The sequence below is a fragment of the Enhydra lutris genome, unplaced genomic scaffold (assembly GCF_002288905.1).
Source record: "Enhydra lutris kenyoni isolate GAN:26980312 unplaced genomic scaffold, ASM228890v2 scaffoldscaffold56, whole genome shotgun sequence".
Taxonomy (NCBI): Eukaryota; Metazoa; Chordata; class Mammalia; order Carnivora; family Mustelidae; genus Enhydra; species Enhydra lutris.
The window spans coordinates 10070413-10094781 of record NW_019154140.1 but is presented as its reverse complement, the minus strand read 5'-3'; the positions used below and the strand labels follow the sequence as shown (position 1 = coordinate 10094781).

General features: G+C 52.7%; 2 protein-coding genes across 7 annotated transcripts in view; one reads left to right on the top strand and one right to left on the bottom strand.

Moving 5' to 3' along the window:
• Nucleotides 1–570: 570 nt before the first annotated feature.
• Nucleotides 571–2541, top strand: LOC111157722 (fidgetin like 2). Its single transcript, XM_022519362.1, has one exon. The coding sequence runs from the start codon at nt 571–573 to the stop codon at nt 2539–2541; it is 1971 nt and encodes a 656-aa protein (XP_022375070.1).
• A 10541-nt stretch (nt 2542–13082) lies between these two features.
• The window catches only part of LOC111157848 (sodium voltage-gated channel alpha subunit 8), a 118400-nt gene continuing 107113 nt past the window's right edge, over nt 13083–24369 (bottom strand). For all 6 annotated transcript variants that reach the window (XM_022519538.1, XM_022519537.1, XM_022519541.1 and 3 more), the window contains 4 exons: nt 24180–24317; nt 23053–23157; nt 20193–20463; nt 13083–16552 (listed from right to left, as the gene is read on the bottom strand). In XM_022519538.1, the coding sequence (XP_022375246.1) occupies nt 15405–16552; nt 20193–20463; nt 23053–23157; nt 24180–24317 (1662 nt within the window). In that variant the 3' untranslated portion in view covers nt 13083–15404. The remainder of the gene's footprint in view (nt 16553–20192; nt 20464–23052; nt 23158–24179; nt 24318–24369) is intronic.

Here is a 24369-nt window from a genome sequence, read left to right as displayed (position 1 = left end):
GGGGAGGGCTGCAGGGAATAGTTTAGGTAGGACTATCAAACTCCAGGGCCATTCATCTTTCTGCAAACCTAGTAGCTTTAGTGTCTAAGTCCCCCACTTGCATTTGCCTAGCACAGGGTGGATGTGCAGCAAACAGGCCTTACTGAAGGAGCCCCACTTGCATTTGACTATTTCTGGGGGCAGGGTGCCTCACTCATCGTGGACCCCTTAACTACATTAGGTCTGAAAGCAGGGACCAGGTGTTGTAGAGGGCAGGGCTTGTGTGGCTGGGACAAAATCATCATCGAATTGCCTCTTGAGGTGAAGTCAGGGTCAAACATATCGTTTCCATACCTCTCTAAGGAAAGTATTTTCACACAGTTTTAATCCTGGGACGTGCCGGCCAAGGCAAATACTGTGTTAGTGGTGCCTGCAGAGGGGAGGCCCTGGAGGGTGGCACGGGGGTGGTGGATGGTGGAAACTGGCCTGGGCCAAGCTGCCATCTAAGCTGCCTGGGGCTGGTGGGCCCTGAAAGGCCCTGCACGACCCCTCTAGCCGCTTCTCCCCGTCTCGCCCACAGCTCTGTCGAAGATGCACTGGACACCGGAACACGCCCAGCCCCTCAACCAGTGGCCAGAGCAGCACCTGGATGTCTCCTCCACTACCCCGTCGCCAGCCCACAAGTTGGAGCTGCCCCCGGGAGGTCGCCAGCGCTGCCACTATGCTTGGGCACACGACGACATCTCTGCCCTCACAGCCTCCAACCTCCTCAAGCGCTACGCAGAGAAGTACTCAGGGGTCCTGGACTCACCCTACGAGCGCCCCGCGCTGGGCGGCTATGGCGACGCCGCCTTCCTCAACGGCGCCAAGGGAGACCCCGAGCCCTGGCCAGGGCCGGAACCCCCCTACCCCTTGGCCTCCCTCCACGAGGGCCTCCCGGGAACCAAGTCCGGTAGCGGGGGCGGCTCCGGGGGCCTCGGGGGCTCCCCGGTTTTAGCCGGGAACCTGCCTGAACCCCTCTATGCCGGTAACGCGTGCGGAGGCCCGTCGGTGGCGCCCGAGTACGGGACGGGCTACGGCGGGGGGTACCTGGCCCCCGGCTACTGCGCGCAGACCGGCACCGCGCTGCCCCCGCCGCCCCCCGCCGCGCTCCTGCAGCCTCCGCCTCCGCCGGGCTACGGCCCCTCGGGGCCTCTGTACAACTACCCCGCGGGGGGCTACGCGGCGCAGCCGGGCTACGGGGCCCTCCCGCCGCCGCCCGCCCCGCCGCCGGCCCCCTACCTGACCTCCGGCCTGGCGGCGCCCACGCCCCTACCTGCGCCCGCGCCGCCCCGGCCGGCGCCCACCTCCTACGGCTTCCAGGCTGCCGAGGCCGGTGTGTCGCTGAAGCGCAAGGCTGCCGACGAGGGCGCGGAGGGCCGCTACCGCAAGTACATCTACGAGCCCGCCAAGGCCCCAGCGGCCGACGGCGCCTCCTACCCCAACACGGACAACGGCGAGTGTCGGGGCAATGGGTTCCGGCCGAAGCCTCCGGGGGCCGCGGAGGAGGCGTCGGGCAAGTACGGTGGCGGCGTCCCCCTGAAGGTCCTGGGCTCCCCCGTCTACGGCCCGCAACTCGAGCCCTTTGAGAAGTTCCCGGAGCGCGCCCCGGCGCCGGCTCCCCGCGGGGGCTTCGCGGTGCCGTCGGGAGAGCCCCCTAAAGGCTTGGACCCGGGGGCCTTGGAGCTGGTGACGAGCAAGATGCTAGACTGCGGGCCCCCGGTGCAGTGGGCAGACGTGGCGGGCCAGGGCGCGCTCAAGGCGGCGCTGGAGGAGGAGTTGGTGTGGCCCCTGCTCAGGCCTCCCGCCTACCCCGGCAGCCCGCGCCCGCCGCGGACCGTGCTGCTCTTCGGGCCGCGGGGCGCGGGAAAAGCGCTGCTGGGCCGCTGTCTAGCCACGCAGTTGGGCGCCAGGCTCTTGCGCCTGCGCGGAACTACGCTGACCGCGCCAGGAGCCGCCGAGGGCGCGCACCTCCTCCAGGCCGCCTTCGCGGCTGCGCGCTGCCGCCCGCCCTCTGTGCTTCTCATCAGCGAGCTGGACGCGCTGCTCCTGGCTCGGGATGACGGCGTCGCCGCTGCGGCAGGCGCGCTGCAGGCGCCGCTCCTGGCTTGTCTGGACGGCGGCTGCGGCGCAGGGGCCGACGGCGTGCTGGTCGTGGGCACCACCTCGCGGCCCGCGGCTCTGGACGACGCCACTCGGCGGCGCTTCGCTCTCCGCTTCTACGTGGCGCTGCCCGACGGGCCTGCCCGCGGGCAGATCCTGCAGCGGGCGCTGGTCCAGCATGGCTGCGCGCTGAACGAGCGGGAGCTCGCGGCCCTGGTGCAGGGCACCCAGGGCTTCTCCGGGGGCGAGCTGGGGCAGCTGTGCCAGCAGGCAGCGGCCGGGGCAGGCCTCCCCGGGCTGCAGCGGCCCCTCTCCTACAAGGACTTGGAGGCAGCGCTAGCCAAGGTGGGCCCTAGGGCCTCCCCCAAGGACCTGGACTCGTACGTGGAATGGGACAAAATGTACGGCTCCGGACACTGACGGCGCGCCCTGAGGCCGCGGGAGCAGCCGCCCCTCTCTCCCCGCCCCTCCGTTCGGGAGGTTGTCTTTAGCCAAACCGGGCTGGGAGGGGGCCGGAGTGATGAAAGTGGGCTGGGGGGGTGGGGCTGCCGGTGGATTTTTTTTTTTTTTTTCGTGGGAAGGAAAATGATTCTGCTAGGCAGATAGATGCCATATGCGCTGTGTACTCAGGTTTTTCCTATTTATTGTGGACGGGAAACTCGCCATCTCCGCCCAGCCGACGGGCAGACCCGGGATGGGCTGGCACCCGGGGCCTAAAGAACTCCTGCTCACTCGCCACAATCCTTTTGTCTCCTCGCTCTCTTAGTCTTAGTGGCTCCCTTCTTCCCCATCTTTCTCTGCATTAGCGTAGTTTTCTCTCTCCGTGGTTTTGTCACTGACCTCCTCATATGCTAGCCCTGTTTCTCTTTTGCTCCTCCTTCCCCTATCTCTCCATCTATCACCCTCTGTGGTTCTGTCCCTCTCTTGCTTTCCAGCCTGTTTCTCTTGGTCCCTCTCATTCAAAAGAAAGCAGTGTTCCTTTGCAGGAGATCTGGAAGTCCAGGGGCTGAGGTGGAGAGGGTAGGGAGTTCCCTCCCACCCCAATATCCCTCACCCAGCTGTATCCTTGGGTCTTAGGGGGGGAGGGCAAGCAAAAAAAAAAAAAAAAAAAAAAAAAGAAAAGAAAAAAAAAAGGAAAAAAAAAAAACACCCAAAGAAGGGTTTTTGTTTGTTTTTGAGGGGGAAATCCCAGAAATGTAGCTTGTTTAATATTTTAGGCCTCTTATTTTTGTAAGATGTGTAGAATTTGCTGTTTGTTGTTTTATTTTGACAACTCAGGAAGAAACTGACCTCAGAAAGAATGTTAGACTTCGGCTGCTCTCCTGTGTGTTCCCTGCCCCCAACCCCTCCCCGGGGAGCAAATTCTCCCAGGAGACTCAAAAAGTGAGGTGGGGAAGGGGAGAGGAAGACCCAGAGCCACACTGAAACCCCTGCTCTTCCTGGGACAGAAGCGGAATGTATTTCTAGGGCTTCCTCCCCAGGTCCAAGGTTGTAGCCAGGGGTGTGGGGGGGTGGGTTGTGGGATTTGAGAAGAGGTAGGTCCTGCTGCTCTCCCCCCTGAGCCCAACCCCCAAGCTTAGTGTTAGCTGTTTAGTGTTATCCAGAGGGATGCCCCTTGCCCCCTTTCCTGCCCCAGGAAAGAGAGGGCCCAGATGGGAGGGTGACCTAGGCAGGAAGTCCCCAGAGAGCTCATCTCACCTGGCCTTTCACAGGCAGAGGTCTTCTATAACTTACCTTAGGAGGATTCCCTTGGGAGAGAAGACAGTGTGGCCACAAGTCTGGCGGGGCACAAAACTGACTACAGACTCCGCTTCCCCGTGTGTTGGGAGGCTCCAAGGAGGAGTGAGCACCGGTTAGAAGAACGTGCCTCTCCCATTATCCTAGGGTCCTAGGTTGGGAGCTTCAGGAGCTGTGAGAGCGTGAAGGAGATGGGTAGACTATTTTTCCCTGAAGGGGGGGGGGGATTTATTTTCAGTCCCACCCAAACTTTCTACTGGAAGCCAGGCTTGGGGACCCTTCCTTGTGAGAACAGTACTCCTCTCCTTCCCAGCAACTTACCCTTGACAGGGCTTTGGTTTGTCTTCCTCCCCGTCAGGGAGCCCATTTCACAGCTCTGACCTTTGCTCCAAAGTAGGACGCAAGCCCTCACCTTACCTCTTCTCTCTCCCTCCCAGCCCCCCTCCCCCATTCCCTTATAGCTCCTACAGTCTCTGTACCATCTCCCACTCCCAGCTGGAAGGGTGTCCATGGGGGACATTTCAGGTGCCAAGATGCTGAGGGCCTGTGCTGCACTAGGAGTGCTAACAGGAAAGCTGCTCTGTTTTTCCCTCCTTTTCATCCTTTGTCTTTTCGGGCCTCCTCTCTGAGCTGGCTGGCTGCGGGGCTTTGGTGCCTCACACTGCTGTGCAGGGCCATTTGGAGGGAGCAGGGCGTGAGGAAGTTCTCTCAGGTGTGTGTAAGTATATGCGGGGGGGTGGAGGGCATGGGGAAGTGGGGTTGGGATCCCAGCCTTCCCTTCAAGAGGCAGGCAGCTGGGGGCCAAGGGAGGAGCTCCCTGAGACCCAGGGCCCCCACTGCCTCCTCTACTGGCCTTGGGGAACTTTGCACAAGGAGACGGCCCCCAGTCTACTAGCACCTACCTCATGGGCACTGGGGTGAGTCGGGGCGGGAAGGGGGTAAGGGCAGGTCCAGCTCTGGCAATGTTGAGGGGGCATACCAAAGAATCCAGGGGCAGGCATTGGGGGAGGGTGGGCGGACTTGGCAAGCTGGCCCTCCTTATCCTCTGCCCACACTGGGGTTGGGGTCCTCTCCCCCAGCTGTAACCATTTCTACCTCATTTTGCTGCGTGTTGTACATGGACGTATTTATCTCCTGTCTGACGATGCTCTGCAGTTGTGGTCTGTCTACCTCAGAAGAGACTGTATTTTAAAAGAAAGTATTACACAGTATTAAAGTGATGACATGTGGTTTCCAGAGGATTTCTTGGGGGCAGCAGGATGTGGGGAGCCCTCTGGGGAAATGCCTGGGCATCCAGCTGTGCCATGGGTGTGGCCCTGTGGGTGTTTCTAGTCCTTTGGCAGAACAGCACTGTGGGACCCCAGGTACTCATTCTGGCCCAGCCAGGACCTACCAGGGATTGGGCACAGAGGCTACCAGGTGAGAAGCACCAGAGTAGGGGAGGCCCCCCTACGAGCTCCCAGAGGCTCAGACTTCTATCTCCAGAGTCCCAAAGTACCAGGGGAAAGAAGGGCTCACATGTTTGTTGAATGAGTGAATGGATGAGGAAATGAATGCTTGGAGAAAAGGGGGGCTGAAGAGGACGGTGCACTCAGAGTGTGGACAGCAGCCCTTGCTGGCTAGAGCTAAGATTAAACTTGAGTCCTGGAGGGAGGGAGGGGGGCAGAGCGCAGGGCGTGGAGACAGCTAAGCTCCAGTCTTCAGGGGTGCGTGGGATCCTTTGTCCATCACCATCTGCCCATTCCCAAACTTTCTTTGCCAGTGCATCATAAACCAAGAGTCTGAGAACTAAGAAGGAAGAGCTTGTTGAAAAAGCTGTATGTAGGGGCGCCTGGGTGGCTCAGTGGGTTAAGCCTCTGACTTCAGCTCAGGTCCTGATCTGGGGTCCAGGGATAGAGCCCCGCATCAGGCTCTCTGCTCAGCAGGGAGCCTGCTTCCCCCTCTCTCTCTGCCTGCCGCTCTGCCTGCTTGTGATCTCTGTCTGTTTAAAAAAGAAAAGAAAAGAAAAAAGAAAAGAAAAAGCTGTATGGAGATAGCTGTGAGAGGTGTGGATCCACAACCTCCTGAGGTCTTTGAATGCTCTAAGCAAAATTACCCAGGACCAGCGTGCTTGGAGAGCAGCGCATGTGCAGGCAGGCTCAGGGCTGAGGCATGCCCTGGGCTTTCAGGAGGCAAAGCAAGCCCAAGTGGGGAGAACCTGCAAAGCAGACGGTTCCCCTGTGGCAGAAAGAATTGTGTGCCTGCACATGGGGGCCCCTGGGCATTGCCCCGGGACTCAGCGCCGCCAGACCTCTTGGCCCTTGGAGGTCTAGACCTCCCTCACACTCTAGTTGGTTTATTCTGCATCTATTCTTTGCAGACTCTGTGTAGCACCGTAGATTTGGCAATGGTTAAGCACAGCCACTGTTCAAGGGGAGAAGAGCTCAAAAATGGATCATTCGAAAATAAGTGGATGAAGCAGCTTGGGGAGGGACCCTATAAAAATTTTATATTCTCACGTCCAGTATAGGATTTGGTACATGGAAGACACTAAAATACTAGATAAGTCCTTCAATTAATCAATTTCCAGAGAAATGTCCCAATGGAGTATGCACAGGCTGTTTTGTAACAGAAAACCAAAACAGGCTATCACAAGGATGCCCAGAAGAGCCCCTGCCTCCTAGTGGCAGAGGCGGCGGTGTATCAGAAAAACTTTCTGGGGGGCGCCTGGGTGGTTCAGTGGGTTAAGCCTCTGCCTTCCGCTCAGGTCATGATCTCAGGGTCCTGGGATTGAGCCCCACATCAGGATCTCTGCTCAGCAGGGAGCCTGCTTCCCCCTCTCTGCCTGCCTCTCTGCGTACTTGTGATATCTCTCTGTCAAATAAAGAAAGAAATAAAATCTTAAAAAAAAAAAAAAAGAAGAAGAAGAAGAAGAAGAAGAAAGAAAAACTTCCTGGGCAGGAAGCCAGGGAGTGTGGGGAATGGGGAGCAGCCAAACAGAGCTCCAGAGGTTGGAAAGCACCATGGGTGATTCGTTACAAAAGCATGGGAGGAAGTGAGGGTGGGAGGAAGTGAGGCTGGAGGAGTCACTGGGACTTCACCATGGCACCCTGAGGACTTTTCCTGCCGGTGAGGAGCTGAGACTCTGAAAGTCATGTGTGTGTTAGAAGGAAAGGAGGTCGGTAGCCTGTGGACAGGGACTGATTTGCAAGTTAAGAATGCACACATGGGGGCACCTGGGTGGCTCAGTGGGTTAAGCCGCTGCCTTCGGCTCAGGTCATGATCTCGGGGTCCTGGGATCGAGTCCCGCATCGGGCTCTCTGCTCAGCAGGGAGCCTGCTTCTCTCTCTCTCTCTCTCTCTGCCTGCCTCTCTGTCTACTTGTGATCTCTCTCTGTCAAATGAATAAAAAAAAAAAAAAAAAAAAGAATGCACACATGGATCCAACAAATCTTTACTGAACACCTACTTTTCACTAGTTGCTACAGGGACAGCAGATGGACCTGACACTTGAATGGAGGAGACAGCAAAAAGGCAGAGCTGCACTGTAACGTAGGAGTAGATACGAGGGATACCTCATGGTGAGGCGGGAAGGGTGTGTATTGTAGTCAAGTAGGGCTTCCCAGCAGGGACTTGTCAGCTGAGGAGTGACCACACCAGAGAGCCAGAAGGGATCTTGCTCAGGGAAGGAAACAAGGTTAGGGAGTGGGGACTTGAGGAGTCTCCCTAATCCAGACAAGAGAAGGCCAGGGTTTGGAGGCACGGTGGGAGGATGGGAATTGGTGATTCTAGAAATATTTGGTATTTAGTAGATATCCAGAGAATTTGGGATTGGGTATTGGATGATGGTGAGCTGGAGGCTGAGGGGCGGTGAATGGATTAGTAGAGATGGGGGAGACGTAACTTGAGGCATCAGTGGGCTTGCCAGGCCGCAGGCCTAGGGCGGGCGTTCTAACGTAAGGGCCCAGGATCCCAGCCTCCTGGGGGACTGGGTGTGCCCCCACCACTGGGTGTTAGGAAACTCTCACTCCTAATTCCCTTCAGTTCCCAGTTTCCGGGTGCTGGGAGATCCCATGTGTGGGTCGCCCCCTCGCCCCCAGTCCCTGCCTGCGGAAGCCGCCCCCTCCCCAGCCCCGTCCCCCTCCGCCCCCGCCGCGGGTACCAGGCACCCCTCCCCCACCCGTGGGCGTTCTGAGCTCCTCCCACCATAGTGGGTGCGGCGCGGTCACAGCCCGCGATGGTGATGGCGATGGCGGCGCGGACTCAGGCCCGGGCCCTGGCGCTGGTGCTCTGGGGCTGGGCAGTGGCCCCGGCGGGAGCCCTGGACGCCATGGGCCCCCACGAGGCCGTCCGTCTGGCCGAGCTGCTGACCCCGGAGGAGTGCGATCATTTCCAGTCTCTCCTGAAGGCGCCGGAGCCGGACGTCGAGGCCGAACTGTCCCGGCTCTCTGAGGACCGGCTGGCCCGCCCTGAGACGCCGGCGTCCACGTCCGCGCCGCGGGGCCGGTTGTGGCGGCGGCGGCGGGCGGCGGCCGATCCCGCGGAGGTGTCGGACGGCTGCCGGGAGGGGCTGGCGGCCTGGCTGGCGGCCAAGGCCTCCACCCTGTCTTGGGACCGCGTGGCCCGGGCTCTGCGGCGCAGCGGCCGCCCGGACGTGGCCCGGGAGCTGGGCAAGAATCTCCACCAGCAGGCGACGCTGCAGCTGCGCAAGTTTGGCCAGCGCTACGTGCGGCTGCCCGCCGCCCCAGGTCTCGGCTTCGGCCCCCGCCCCGGCCCCCGCCCCGGTCCTGCCGCCGCGCCCCCGGCCCCGCGCCCCCGCCGCGCCTCGCTTCCCGAGCCGGACTGGGACGGGCTGCAGCTGATCGTGGAGCGTCTGCCGCAGGCGCCCTACGAGCGCAGCCCCACCGGCTGGGTCGGGCCGCTGGCGCTCGGCCTCCTCACCGGCTTCGTGGGGGCGCTGGGCACCGGGGCGCTGCTCATCGTGCTCACGCTGTGGCTCACGGGCGGCGACGGCGACGGCCCCGGCCCCGGCCCCGGCCCCGGCCCCCGCCCGCGGCCGGGCCCCCGTCCTCCCCGGCGCAGGCCCGCCCAGGCGCTTGGCGCGGCGGAAGCGAGGCCGCTCCTGTCTGCGGAGCGGCTCCAGCCACCGCCGACGAGGGCCTGGGCCGCGCGCTGGCCCGGTCCCCCCTCGCCTCAGTGTCCCCGGCTGTGAGACGGGAGCGCCGCCCTGGCAGAGAGCCGCCTTCGCCCTGTTATAAACATTACCAAATCCGCAAAGGAGGCAGCAAGCGTTGGTTTTTTGGAAATAGCCGCATCGCCAGCGGGGCTGCCTGGGGAGAGGAGGGTCTCGGTGCCCGTGTCCCCCCGGGGTGGGAGGCAGGCCGTCCCGCTTGCCAGCTCTAGTGCCTTCTTCTCTCCCGGAGATTCTTGCACCGACAGCTACCACTTAGTGAGAGCTGACCGTCCGCCAAGCCCCGAGCGAAGCAGTTACCTACATGATTTGACACACTTCAGAACCCAAGAAAAGCAGGTGTGCTCTCCGTGACACGTAAAGAAAACGGGCCACAGCTAGTTAGTGGCATATCAGGGTTTTGAATCCAGAGCGGCCTGAGCCGAAAGTTGAACTCCAGAGGGTATGATCTGTGACCTAAGGGAGCCGGACAAGATGTGGAGTTTCTGCTTACTGGGATGCCCCGCTGCAGTTGCAGGGCCAGGACATCTAGAGGTGTCCCCGCTTTCAGGGGCTGCCGCCTCCAAGCTGCTTTCCCTACTCAGGCAAGGCCCCCTAAATGGAGGAGACAGTAAGACCTACCATACCTGGAGCCCCAAACGTTTCCCACCCTCCTGAGTGGCTGGGGCTCTGCCAGCCCATATGAGGAGCTGAGGATGGGTGAGCCCTCAGACTCCATCCCCTGTCTCAGGGGAAGGCAAAGAGGACAGCTGTGGGGTCTTGCTGGGTGGGAGAGCTTGACTCCCCCCGTCCACCCCCAGCCGAGGGGCTTTGGTGTGAGAACAATGACAGAATGACAGGCCAGTCCAAGAGGAGAGTTGAAAACAAGATTGACGTAACCCTTTATTGCAAATTCTAAAGTAAAAAGATGTACAGTACAAAGTAAAATTGAAATTTCAGACTATAAACTTCCAATCCACTTATGCATTCTCATTTCTCAAGCATTTCTGCCATTTCCGCGTAAACGGAACAGGGAACAAGTCGAGGGGGTGAGGGAAGGAGGAGATACAGCAAGGGAACAAAATTAAGTGTCTAGAATAATCACAAACCCCAGAAGCAAGTGAAAGGAAAGACATTTTCTCGACCTGCTGTCCTGGTGATGAGAAGCGGGGGTGGTTGGAGCAGTGCAGTTTAAAATGGCTCTCAGAATAGCAGCATTTATGGTACCATTTCATCTTTCTTAAGTCCAAATAATACTTTGCCCTTCCCTAGTGCCTTTGCCTCTGTATCTCAAAACACTTTACAAAACATTTAGTTAAAGCCTCACAACACCCCTGTGAGGTAGGTCAGTATTATTATCCCCATTTTACAGATGAGGAAACTGAGGCACAGAGAGGTTAAGTGACTTGCCCAAGGCCACACAGCGAGCCAGTGGTTGAGCTTGGGATGGAACACAGGAGTTCTGTCCCTTTTCTGGAACCACTGGACCACGCTCCCCTTTACCTATATACATTCTTCACACACACACACCACACGTGCACACCCGCCCACCCCACCCCACTTAGCCTCTATGTACAGCAAACAGCAGTGGGGGGCAGGGGCAGGGGGTGCCTCAGGAGCATTTTCATGGAGGAAATCTTGGTAATCTTGGAAAGGACCTCCAAGAAAGCACAGAGCTGAGCCACAGGGCAGACTTCTGTGCACACCTTGGGCCCCTCCTGACCCAGACTTCCTCTTCTCTCCTGATGTCCCCCTGGCTGGCTAGTTGCAGCCGATTCTTTAGGGGGTGGGGGTACCTGAAAATGAACGAAGCTTTTTGCAAAACTTTGGGCAACATCTGAGAAAAGAAAGAGGCATCATTACAGAAGATGCCCAGGACTCAAGTCACAAAGTCATAACCCATGGCAATCTCACCTCCACAGCAGGCCTGGAGGCTGGGGCCGAGGGGAGGAGGATGGGGACTGACCTACCAGCCATCTCTCTCCAGAGTGGAGCTACTGGAGCGGACTAGAGTGGGCACTTCAAAATCCTCCTGAGAGTGTTCCTGGACGGGGAGACATGGCCTAGAGTGGGATGTCCCCAAAGAAGGGCAGGGTGAGGGAGGGGAGCGGTACTCCTCTTCCCTGCACAAATGTGAACGAGACCAGCCGTAGTCTGCTGGTGTATGTGTTGGGGTGATGGAGGGCAGGGCCCAGCATTAGCTAGCAGAGTGGAGACTACTGGGCATCGTGCTTGCCCAAGCTTTGGGGCATTAGGATAGGGTTTCTTTTTTTGTTGTTGTTGTTTGGTTTTTTGTTTTAACATACTGGTGAAAAAGGCAGAAGTGAGGCCAGTATGGCTGGGTTGGCTGAGGTCATCTCTGGGGGCTCTGCCAGGTGGACTGGTGAAGAAGGGGTTTTGTGGGCCCGGAAGCACTGGCCCGGGAGAGGGAAGAACGCCACATGCAATGGGTAAGTGCTGGGTGGGTGGGGATCTGGGTAGGGGGGAGGGGGTGGGTGGGACCTTGCTCTTCTCTCCAGTCTTTACTTCTTAGCCAGAACTTTTCTCCCTTCTGTTCCCCTCCTTTCCCCAAATGTGCTAAGGTCCCGATTCCCAGACCCCTCCCAGGACTCAAGAATTGGGATAGTCAAGCAACAAACGGACACCAAGACAGGCTTCCCTTGTACAGCAAAAAGGGTCATTTTTATTTTGTTTCCTTTTGGCTTATAGTAGTGATGTACTTTTTTTTTTTTTTTTTTTTAAATCATGTCTCATTTAGAGCAGTGTTGGCCTCCATGCATTCACTAACACACTAATCTTCACTAGTGGTCTTTTACAAGTTTACATTTGTTGCGGCGGAAAAGAAAAGAACTTTGGGCACTGTCGTTCCGGGGGCTGTGACTGGGAGCGACTGCTTATTTCTCCCCAGTCAACTTCTGACGCCAAAAGTGGTTCATTTAGAGAAGTGGGAGTAGGTCATGTTGACTCGGGACGTTTTCGCTGCTCTCACCCTCTGCTTTAAACTATGGAGTCTCCTCAGCCTACAGCAACAAGGAGGTTAAGGGAAGAAGAGGGGAAAGTGTTTTCCACACACAAACCAGCAACGATGTCAGCTGCTGCTCAGTGGCTTTGGCTCTGCATTTTAAGTTAACAGCATCGCACACGTCTTTTTGCTTTTTGTCCTTTTTTAAAAGGTGGATTGTGGAGTATAAATACTGCACCAAGGACCTGGCTACAAAAAATAAATATTTATATTATATTTATATATCTATATATATATATGTGCAGTGATACTGTGGCTGCGGCTGCTTTTTGATTGGCTTCGTTAATATTTGGCAAAGCGTTGCCACTTACCCACTCAATGAAGGCGCACGGAAACGTCACCGACTCAGTTCAGTGCCTGTTAACTGCGGGTGTAAACTGCTGGTGATGGTGTCATTTACTACCAAAGAAGTGTGGAGCAGGGCGGGTGAGTGAGAGAGTGAGCAAGCGAGTGGGTGGAGGGACGGTGGGTGAGGGAAAAGAAGGTAGGAAAAGTTAAAAAAAAAAAAGTTGAAACATCAGATAGAGTGGGGGGGCTTCTTCCCTACGAAGCTGGCTGATGGGTGTCAGATACCAAGGCCCATTTGTGTGTTACTGAGGAGATAGCTGCTGAGGGTCTGGGGGGAGGGAAAAGGTCAGATCTTAGAAAAAATCTCATTAATATGCTCTAGTAGCTTAATGACATCACTAGCATGAGCGCTTGGGGGGTACCGAGTGGGATCTTATAGCTCTGTTGCCCATCCCAAGACCTAAGAACAATTATGAAGTTTAGCCAAATCTTGCATAGAAGTGGTTAGAATTTATTGCACATTGGAACAAAAATATATATATTTTTTGTTGTTTTGGAAAAGACCATTAGCAATAAAAAATTTTTTGTCTGTCTGTCTGGTTTGGGGATGTACATTGGCTGACAGCATCTAAGATCTAAGAAGAAAGAAAAGTATAAAAAATAAAAATAAACATGACAATGGCATAAGCCAGAAGCCATTTCCTATTTGGTAAGTTAATAATTTGTATTTACAAAAAGGCATGCCAATAAAATAAAATGATATATTACAGTATTTATAATTCTCTTAAAAAGAAGAGCCACACATGTCAGCTTCTGTTTTGTGCTGTTTACGATGTAGCCTGTACATGTTACCATACATTCGTCCTAGCAGTTAGCAGGGTCACTGAGAGAAATGCTTTTCCAGCCTGGTGTTGGGGGATAGTACAAAAGTCCTACGGAGGAGGCCACAGAAGCAGGCTGATGAGAGCCGGGCAGAGTTTCTAACGGTTCGACAAGAGAGAAAGCTCTGCTTCGGCTGGCTGTGGTTTGTTCTATGCAAAACTAGTCAGGTGGTTGGTACAATCGCACCAGAGTGCTTCTACGGCAAGGCAGACGGGCGTGTCTGATTACAGGGTGCTTTCAGTCCCCCTCGGTTTTATGGTTCGGGAAGAATTTGTTTTGATTTGGTTTGCTTGCTCAAGTCTCCTCGTTCTCTGTGAGGACTTCCTGACATTCAAGTGCAGCCTCGTGGCTGTGAGTGCTAGTCATCAGAGGAGAGACCCCTGGACTAAAAACTGTTTTCCCTAAAGCGGGAGATGGAATGGAAGACACTGTGCTCCCCGCAAAGCCACCCTCCAAGGACAATGGGCAGGTCGCTAAGCAGATGGCACAACTGGCGGAGAGGGAACTGTGCAGGGGCCGGCGTGAGGGGGTGGGGGGGAAGCTGGGATGTCTAAAGAATTCACATTAAATCGCTGTCTCATGAGAATCAGTGCAATAAAGAAACCAAGTGGGCTTGGTTCAGAGGCGGCTCCATCTCTCCCTCAGATCCCACCAGTGACTACTCTATAATGCACGGAAGAAACCACCGCCACAGCCCCCAGGGCTGCTGCCCTCACCCAGCACTGTAGGTAAGGAAAGCCCCGCTTGGTGCAAAAATGAGATGGAGGCAAGAGGAACCATGCAGTGTGTGAGCTCGCGACAAGCCCTCTGTAGAGTGGGGAGGCCCGTCGGGAAGATCTGCACCCCTCTCCAGCGGGACCCGAGCCCGAGAAAGCCACAGTGCAGAAGGACAGGACACTGAATGAAGTGAGCACCCCAAACCCCCATGAAAGTTTTTCAGTTCCCCAAATTGCCCCCTAGAGATAATGTGCCACTTTGAGTAGCACTTTTATCTCTGCCCCAAGTAAGTGTCAGTTCTCCAGTATGAAGGCTAAACAATCATCATAAATATTGCAATACAAATGAACTTTTTTTTTTGGATTTTTTTGTTTTTAGCCCTAGGATTTGGTTTTACAGTGACATTACTAATACAAGCCATTCGAGATCAAAGTTTCCCCATGGAGGGACACAGAGCAGCATTTAAATAGTTCATCTTTTGAAATGTGCAACAATGGCTGTATGTTAGAGACGTCTGTTAAACATACACACACAACGGATCCGTCTGCTTGTTGGACTGGGTTTGTTTTTTGGTGGTGGTGGTCAATTGGTCGCTTATGTTTCCCTACCCAGAAGGTGTATGAAAGACTTCTAAGAATTCATAAGGATTTGCAGCGGGTGTGGAACTCTTACCATTTTTTTTTTTTTCTCCAAATACAGTGAACGGTGCAGGGCTGGGTCCCTTCTGAAGGCTGACCCAGGGCAGGGGACAGGATTAGTAGTGTCCTGTGGTGTATGGTTCTCATGCATGACTTCTGATCACGGCATGCCATCATGCAAATCATTTCTACGCATTGAACGAGCACAATGTTTGGAATTGGCCTGAGCAAGTCCTCCTCAGCCTGAAGAAACCTGATTGTTTCCCCCACCCATCTCCAAACCACGTGAAGCCCATGTGGAGAAGATGCGGTTTATGTCAAAGAAACTGACAGTTGAATGCCACGGGCTAGATGTGAGTGTGTGTGTGTGTGTCTGTGTGTCTGTGTGTGTGTTTTCTTTTTGCTGCTTAGCTTAACTAATGTAAGAATGCAAATACAGTTTTCATGGACAAACAAACTTTTAAAGTGATGCTTTCTGCTTCTGAGAATCACCAAAATGAAAAAATAAAATCCCTTTGGCTGCAACGGAAATCTGCTGGTCCCGGCAGCCTCTCCTCTGGTTTTTGTATCCTGTTGGTTTTGTCCTAAGTTGCATTGACTGATGTGGAACATGCAGTAACCACCTGCCCAAGCGTTAGAAAATCTGTGAGTCCGGGGAGCAGGGTCCTTGGCCCTTGGCAGGTCACTGCTCAAGATGCAACCGTGTTACATGGTAAGCAGACTACGTTTGGTATAGATCTTCAGTTCAAGTGTCTCCACAGCTGTTCTGCATTGAGAAGATTCAGGAAGTTTGTAAACAATCTTTCACTTGCAAGTTTTACATCTGTACAATATTTAATTTTTGCTTTCCTCTAACACTTGGATTCTCTGACCTCTTTTTGTCTTTTGGCCCTTTCCCTTCTTCCTTCCTCTGCCCGTTGCTGTTTTTCCTTCTCAGGTTTAGTTACACTGTCGTAGGACGGGAGGGAGGCTGTGGACGGGGTGCTCTCCTTTTTCTCCCGGTGCGTGCCTCCGTTCTCCAGCTTATTGGAAGTGGTCTTTTTGCAAATGAAACCCCGCCTCGCTAAATGTCCCCGGTAGGCGCGCTGCAGGACCACGGCCGACACCTCCTCCTGCTTGCGTCTCAGTGTGGTCGTGATGGGCTCGTAAGACACTTTGGAAGGGTTGGACGCCACGAACCGCTCCTCCATCTGCTGGCGGAGGATGTCCAGCTCCCCGCTGTCTCCCAGGACCCGCTTGGTGAAGGCAAAAAGGATGTCCAAGCAGTGGATGCGGTCCCCGCTGACCATGGGCAGGTCCATGGCAATGAGCTCGATGGTGTTGGGCTTGGGCACTCGGAGAGGGTGCTCCAAGGCATCTGCAAAGTCTGCCAGCTTACAGTACTCAATGAACTGGGTGGCATCGGGGTCAAACTTCTCCCAGATCTCGTAGAAGGTCTCAAAGTCATCCTCACTCAGAGGGTCAGCACTTTCCTCTGTGGCTACACTGAAGTTCTCCAAGATGATGGCAATGTACATGTTCACAACGATCAGGAAGGAGATGATGATGTAGCTTACGAAGAAGAAGATGCCCACGGAGGGGTTCCCGCAGTCGCCCTTGAAGCCACTCCCTGGGTGCTCCTTATCCAGACTGCAGTCAGGGGGGCGGTTCAGGATGGGCAGCAGCAGGCCGTCCCAGCCAGCTGAGGTTGTGATCTGAAACAGGCAGATCATGCTATTGCCAAAGGTCTCAAAGTTGAACATGTCGTCGATGCCAGCCTCGTGCTTTACATACGCGAAATTGGACATCCCGAAGATGGAGAAGATGAACATGACCAGGAAGAGCAGAAGGCCAATGTTGAACAGAGCAGGCAAGGACATCATTAAGGCAAAGAGCAGGGTCCGAATCCCTTTGGCACCTTTGATCAGACGCAAGATGCGCCCGATACGGGCCAATCGGATGACTCGGAATAGGGTTGGGGAAACAAAGTATTTCTCAATTATATCAGCCAGGAACATTCCTAAGAAGAGGACAGAAGAAGAAATGTTACTGAGACTGGAGACCCCTTTCTCTTAGGTCACCTGGCACTGGAGCCCTTATGTCCAAAGGGCTTCACAGAATGAGCGCCTTACCATTCAATTGGGACTCTCATGATGAAAAAAGAAAATCACCTGTTTCAAATGTATGCAAAAGCAGAGGAAACAATAACATAGACATCTGTGCACTTCACATCCAGATTGAATAGATGCAAGTAATTTTACCAAATTTGCTTCCTCTCTTCAACCACGGTCCTGGAGATGGTGGAGTATCGTTCCAGTTTCTTCACAATTTCACTACAGATGAATCCGCGCGATCATAGCTAGATAGATAGCATCCTAGCGCCCTACTATGTTGAAAGAATTACACCGTATCTTTTTAGAACTTTTTAGAAGGCAAGGTTTTTAGATCTCTAACTTAATTTCGGGACTTTGCATTATGCTTGTGAGATTGATCTCTGGTGTTACACTAATTCTGGATTATTCATTTTGATGGCTGAGCAGTATTCCATCTCATGAACATGTCCTCATTTATCTGTTTTCCTACTCAAGAACAATTAGTTTTTTCTCAGTTTTGTGCGTGTGTGATTTTCCAAGGTGTTACTGATTCCCCTCCAAAATGCTAGCAGATTTCCACATCCACACACAGTGAATGGGAGGGCCTGGCACCACCCAGGACCTCATGCCCCTAGGCTGTGGTGTCTTGGTTATTCTGCTATGCCGCGAATTTTCAAAGTATCTTCTTCCTGGCTCTGAAAAGACATTTTTGGTTTCTTATTGTCCCATGTCCCTACCCTGCCAAAGTAGCCAAGAAAACTAGAGGGGATCTCTCAGGAATGGCTTTTCACTCAGAGCTTCTAGATTTTGTGTTTAAAGCCATAAATCAGAAACAGCATCAGCAGAGAAAAATGTCAAGGCATAGTAGGTAGGATATAAAAGGGAAGAGTGACTATGTAAAGCCAGAGGGCCTTTTTCTGTTTACACTTATCTGGGGGGTCCACCTCAGCCAGATCACTTGCCTTGAACACCGTGGAGCAATCATGGGAGCCCAGTGAAGGGCCACGGAAGGGAGAGGGTATGCAAAGGTTGCAACTGAAGGGAAGGCAATGATGTGCCCTCTTCCTTCAGCGCCTGTTCCTGCTGTCGAGGCCCTGACGAGACAACACGAGCTTCCACGGACAGGAAGGATTTACTTTGAATAAGGGTTCACAAATACTGGGATAATGAACTGCAGAATACTGGGCAAACCCCTTATTTGAGCTCCCCCGCTTTTCTTTTCTTAAAAAGATTTATTTAGTTTAGAAAGTTCAGAAAGTTTAGAAAGAGAGAGACTCTCAAGCAGACTCCCCACTGAGCATGGAGCCTGCTGCAGGGCTTGACTCGGGGCTCCATCCCACAACCCAGAGATGGTGAACCTGAGTTGAGATCAAGAGTTAGACGCTTAGCCGACTGAGCCACCCAGGCGCCCCACCGAGCTTCTGAAGGTAGGATAAACATCTTTTGCTTTCTGTTTGTTTGTTTCCCTCCTCCTCTGAGCCTCAAACAGGTGTCTAACTGGAGACATATCAGAGTAACGGATGCCACTTTGTACTTCCACTCCCCCATGCATTCCTTCATAAAGGTGCCTTTGTGATTAATCAGACTCTTTATGCATGATTCTTTTTCAACACAGGACAAAAATCTTAACTTCAGCAAGGGACAAGATGCAGTAAGTTCAGAGAGGAGGCCGGACAGCCTCTTGGAGCATCTTCTAGAGTTAGAATTGCATGGAGTAATTGAGCTTTCAAGAAAACTCAGCCAGCACCCAAGATGAATTCTCAGCTCTCTTCTTTTTGCAGCTCAAGTAAGTCATAACCAGTGACCGTAAGAAGTCAGGTCGTATCTGGACTACTGCATTCTGGTAGGCATGTAAGGCTTCAGGGAGAAGGTGCTAGAGTAAGGTTCTGTCTGATGAATGGGTGCTTGTCCCCAGAGAAAAGGGGAGAAAGATGGGGAGACAGCACTCCAGGGAGCAGGAACACCATTTAAGGGGTCCTCTAGGAGGTCCCAGGGCTAGTTACCCTAAGTTCCCTTAATTTAAAAGGATGACTTCTATACTTTTGTTTCTGAACAAATGAATGCTATTTAATAAAAATCCTAATCACCAAAAGTAAAATTATTCTTCCCTTTGTTTTTCAGTACCATCTGAGAATAGGGGACATGGTTTGGTTTGTGGGTTTTCCCACTCAATGACGGGTGGGCAGGAAACATTGAAGAACAGTGGACAGGGCAACACTGTCCAAAGTGTGTTTTGTGGGAGCTCAGGAGTGTGGATTTGAGGTCAGGGCTGGACTTGAACACTCGCTCACTCGCTCACCAGCCTCATGTCTTGGTCACTGCTCTGTGCCTCAGTTTCTTGTACTTAGAAGGTTGTTGTGAGGACTGTAGGAATTATAACTAGCAAAGCACTTAGAACGGAGACCGGCACATAGCATGTTTCATTAAAACATGAGATACCATTAGTATTATTTGAAAAAAGGGTGCTGTGGTCAAAATAAAGGTAGGATGGTGTATTCAACCATTCTTTACTGTAGGATTTCCAAGACCCTTCTATAGGCCACTGTGCCCTGGGAGTCTTCAAAGGGAGATTCCATGTATAGTGCTGCCCAGAGTAATTTCATCATGGAGTTCTTTTCTTGGGGGGAGATGTATGAGAATAGTGCTCCATGTATCAACACACTTTTGGATGTGCTGCTCCAGCAGACAGAACAAGAAAACCAGAAACTAGCACAGGCCAAGGGGAGAGCCAGCTGTTTTCAGTCGACCCTGGTCACCACCTTGCTCAGCCAGCCTGGCCACCAGCTCTGGGGCTGGTTCCCTCGGGCCTCGGGCACTCTTCCTCTGCCAGCCTACGTCAGTTAAACCTACCAGAACCAAGCCAGTGTTTTACCATTGAGATGAATTTTAGGAAGGCCAGGAAATAAGTTTTGGGAGGCCAATCAATAGGCCAGCATTTTGTCTGCCTGCCAGAGTATCAACCCTCCCATGCCTCTAGGTTGAAGCAAAATGTTACACAGTTGCTGTTAAGATCCAACCCGAGTTCCGCCTCTGCCACCTCCCAGCTGGGTGACCTTAGACACACAAAAGATTAAAAAATAGCCTGCTTCCTGGGCTGTCATAAGCACCAAATAAGATCATGCCAGTGAAGAACCATGCCGGTGCACAGTAAAACGTCGGTAAACGAGCCCTGCTGTCCCCACCAGAATGTTCTCAGACTACTTTCATTAGTATCCAACCCAACAATCTCTTAGCATTCCTTTTTCCACATTACATTGCAACTGCAGTCAGGGTTCTTTTAACTTTCCCTGTTACCTTTAACACCTCGAAAGCAAGAGCCAAATCTCTATCATTTTCCCCCTTTAACCAGGAATTTCTAATCCAAGACAACTATGAACCCTCACTAGAAACCCACTGACCACGTGACCTTTTGGGTGGGTCCATGAGATGACTTGGAGATGCACGTGGGCCTCTGCCATGAGAGGCCCGGGCCTGCACTTGACACCCATGGAACCGGCTGCTCACCCAGGAGTCCCGTGCTCAAGGCCAGGCAGGCACCCTGCGTCTTCCCCTGCTGGTCCCACTTACCCACAATGGAGAGGATGACTACCACGAAGTCAAAGATGTTCCAGCCAATGGTGAAGTAGTAGTGTCTCAAGGCAAACATTTTGAGCACACACTCACAGGTGAAGAAGATGACAAAGACCAGGTTAATCCAGTAGAGAATGTTTTCCATCTGCTTGCTCTGCGTATCTGTCTCCACCATCATGGTCACCATGTTAAGGCAGATGAGCATCATGATAACGATATCAAAGGCTTGTTGAGTGACAAAGTCAAAGATGATGCCTTGGATTTTGTTCTAGGGGCGGGAGGGGGAGGAAAGACACGAGAGTATTCATGAGAGCCTCCCCGAATGGACCACGGAAGATGCCATCACCTCTCTTTTCTGCAACCCTGGCCAGCTCTTTGCTGCTGCTCTGGTAGGGTGTCAGGCACAGGGGCAGACCCCGATAACACCCAGTATTCTCTTCCCCAAGGCTTTCTAACGCTGCCCCTATTCTCTTTTGCGTCTATGCCATCACACGCTTCTGGAGGGCTTCGCGCCTTGCCAATGGCCCCTGTTCAGCCTCATTTGCTGGCCATGTCTGCCCTGACCTTGTCTCTTTTCTCTCTACACTGTCTCCCCAGGAGAGTTCACCTATTCCTACTGTGTACATGGTGTCTGTGTCCTTCAGTTTCTCAAGTTCTTTCCTCTGAATTCCTATGTTGCTTTCTCAGCAAGCATCTCTTCCTTGTTAACTCATAAGCATCTCTAACCTAACAAGTCCTTCTCCTGCCTCTCACCCAACCCGCTCCTCTCCCATCTCTATCATCCACCCAGTCTCCAAACCAGACCCTTAAGGGTCGCCCTTGTCACTTTCCTCTCCCTTGTCCCCCCACCGCATACACTTCAGGTCCGACGGATTTTTCTGAATTCATCCACTTCATCCTGCTTCTGTTGGCCCCACACTAGCCCCAGCACCACCATCTTCTATCTGGACTTCTGGGAGAGTCTCCCAGCTGGTGTCCTGCCACCTCTCTCACCTGCCTCCAGCATAGTCTCCAGAGTAGCAAGTGTAATTATTTAAAAACATAAATGGATCCTATCTTGCTTCTACTTAAAACCTTTCAACAGTTTCTCATTGGGCTTGCAACAAAGTTCATGTTGCTAGCCTGATTTAGAGATGCCTCGCATAGTCTAATCTGGCTCACCTCATGCCCTTTCTTCTAGCCGGTCACCACCTGGCCACACGGATGCTTCCTGCTCTTACAGCCAGCACTCCTGGCTCCTTCTCATCTACCCAAGTAGACTCTTCCTAGTGGGGCTTTCTCGGACTACTTTACGGAAGTGGATCCCTGTCCCAAGCTCCCCATTCTCTGTCAGGACCGCCGGTTGTTTTTTTCTCACAACACTACACATTGTATAGTGGCGGTTTAATCGTTTATTACCTAAATCCCTCCTGTATTAAAAACAACCTTGACAACAGTGTCTGAATTGTGTCGGTCACTTTGGGCCTAGTGCCTGGAACTTAGTAGGAGACATATAACTATTTGCTGAATGTCTCCTGCCACAGGATGTTTTTCTATTTTAGAGCAGAAGAAAATACAGAAAATACATGCAAGTTCTTGTGTGCAAAGGACTGAAGAGAGCTTCAGAAATGTTAACCTTCTCCATTCTCAGTCTCATTGCCATCACAAAATGGAAGCTCTAATATCAAACAAATACCAAAAACATTCTCTTTCTTAAGATCTCTGATTTTTTTTTTTTTTTTTTAAAGAACCTAGGAACTCAAGCTGGTTCTTACTTTGAGGATCACTTTCACTTACTGGTTTCCCAACTGTTCGACGGGGCCTGTGGGCTTCCTTCCCCTCAGAAGTGGGGGCGGGGGCGGGTATGCCAGGCCCAGAGGGTGGCACTAAGTAGGGAAAATGCGTAGGGACTCCCACCCTTGGTTCAAAGTAGCTCTACTTTTATTTCTACAAATTAGACTGCCAGGTGAGCTTTGAAGAGTTGTGCTGTTTTTAAATAAAAAGGTACTTTATTTTATTTTATTTTTAAAGATTTTATTTATTTATTTGACAGAGAGAGATCACAAGTAGACAGAGAGGCAGGCAGAGAGAGAGAGAGAGGGAAGCAGGCTCCCTGCTGAGCAGAGAGCCCGATGCGGGACTCGATCCCAGGACTCTGAGATCATGACCTGAGCCGAAGGCAGCGGCTTAACCCACTGAGCCACCCAGGCGCCCTAAAAAGGTACTTTAAATGAAAGTTACAGAAGATGGAACTTTGAGCCTGGGGGTGGTGTCCCACTCTGCTGGGTATGTGGCTTTAGAGGCAGAGCATGTCCTCTGACGTTAGAGGGCAGGCACCAACCAAAAGGCAAAGCAAGATCCTAGTACCCAAATCTGTTTGACAAAAGGTTCAGTTCAAGACTGAAAATCAGGACATTACACTCCTAGTTTTACCCTCTTCTACTCCCACAAATAGTCAGGGTACTATCTTGTCTTGCAAAGACTTACTTGCTGGGCAGAGAGCTGAGAAGAGAGTGGTCACATCCTACCTTGCAGTGGGAGAAAGAGACCAGCTTTCATTTTCACTTTCCTTTGTCAATTTTTAGCAGTCTCTTAAAACATCTTTCTTCCATCGCTAGAGCCTATGTGATTATAACAGGCTGATTCTCTGCTGCAGCCCAAGGAAGTCTCAGAGGAAAGGTCAAGCACAAATATAAAAGCCATCCCCTACCTTAGTCCCTGTTCTGCTGTCTTCCCCAGATCCTCTGAATGGGCTGGCTGGGAGAGGATCAGAGGACACAGGCAGCCCGTCACTTACCCCTTTCTTTCTTTACTTGGCAATAATCCTACCAGTGTATTTGCCATTTGGGGTCTCACTCTGCCCTCAGCCGGCACTCACCAGGGGGCGGGGAATGGGTTTCTGTGGTTTCTTTGAGCCCAGCTTTTTCATGGCATTATAGTACTTCTTCTGTTCTTCTGTCATGAAGATGTCCTGACCTCCAAAGTAAAGGAAGAAAGAAAAGAACAAGCAATTACAATAGGCTCTCATGCGCTGTGGTTTGGACCTAAGATTCGACTCTAAGAGCTGAGAGGGGCCTGACCCCCTGACCTTTCCAGAGGTCAGTTAAGCTAATAGTTGGCTCATAATGAGGTAGACCTAGGACAACTATTCTAATTCAAAGAAACACCAGCCTTCGTCCTCAGCTTGGAATTCCTGAGGTCTGCCAGTGGCTAGGCATGAAGGAAATGGACAGCCCCACTGAGGGCCCTCAGGGAAGGGCACACTTGAGAGCTGTGATACTGAAGATAGTTGAATCTTCCTGGTTCACACATTTTTTGGGGACCCGCTTTCCATGACAGAAGTCTAAAGAAGAACATTTTAAAACGAAAGGATTTTCAGGTCCTGGTTATTGGCCCATTTATTTCCAACAATATTAAAAATTCAGAAATCCTGGTGTAAGAAAACAACACGGGGAGGTCCTTGACACAGATGTGACTTCTACAATGGATGACGAGAGTGAGTGCTTCAGTTTGTTTAGGAAGAATTGTTAACCACCTGGAACAAGGCAGGAAGTGAACTTTCCAAGGATGGTCTCTCAAATCCTAGTTTGCTAGTGGTGCCCAGGGATTCCCATCGGTCATGACAAGTCTAGACACTTTCTACTTCTTGCTACAGTTACTCAGCTGATGCTGTCCTTTTCACCCCTATCACTAGGCCCTCTCTGACCTGCCTCCCCCTGGCGGGAAGCCACACCCAGCAAAGACCTCAAGAATTGCTAGTACATTAGGTATTAGGACATTGTTAGTTTGGCCTAGGAAAAGTGGTAAAGCACACACTGTGCAATCCAGCACCCCCCCCCCCTCCGAAAGAGTTGATGGCACTAATATATAGTGGGGCCAAGGCCACAGGGAGGTGATAATAAGGATTTTAGAGAAAGAGAGGCATTTTCTTTCTAGAGATAGGGACAGGGGTGTCTCTCATCTGTGCTGAGCTCTGGCCGCTGGCGGTGAGGGGAGGAAACCTATCTTTTTCTTTTGTTGATTGAAGTTATCAATGATGACACCAATGAACAAGTTCAGGGTGAAGAAGGAGCCGAAGATGATGAAGATGACAAAGTAGATGTACATGTAGATGTTGTCCTCATACTTAGGCTGCTCGTCGGGCTGTCAAAAAGGATCAGGGAGGAAAGAAGAGAATCAGCTCCTGGGTGGTGAG

Bases quoted from the DNA above. Each gene is read 5' to 3' on its own strand.
- LOC111157722 (XM_022519362.1), top strand. From the start codon at position 571: ATGCACTGGACACCGGAACACGCCCAGCCCCTCAACCAGTGGCCAGAG.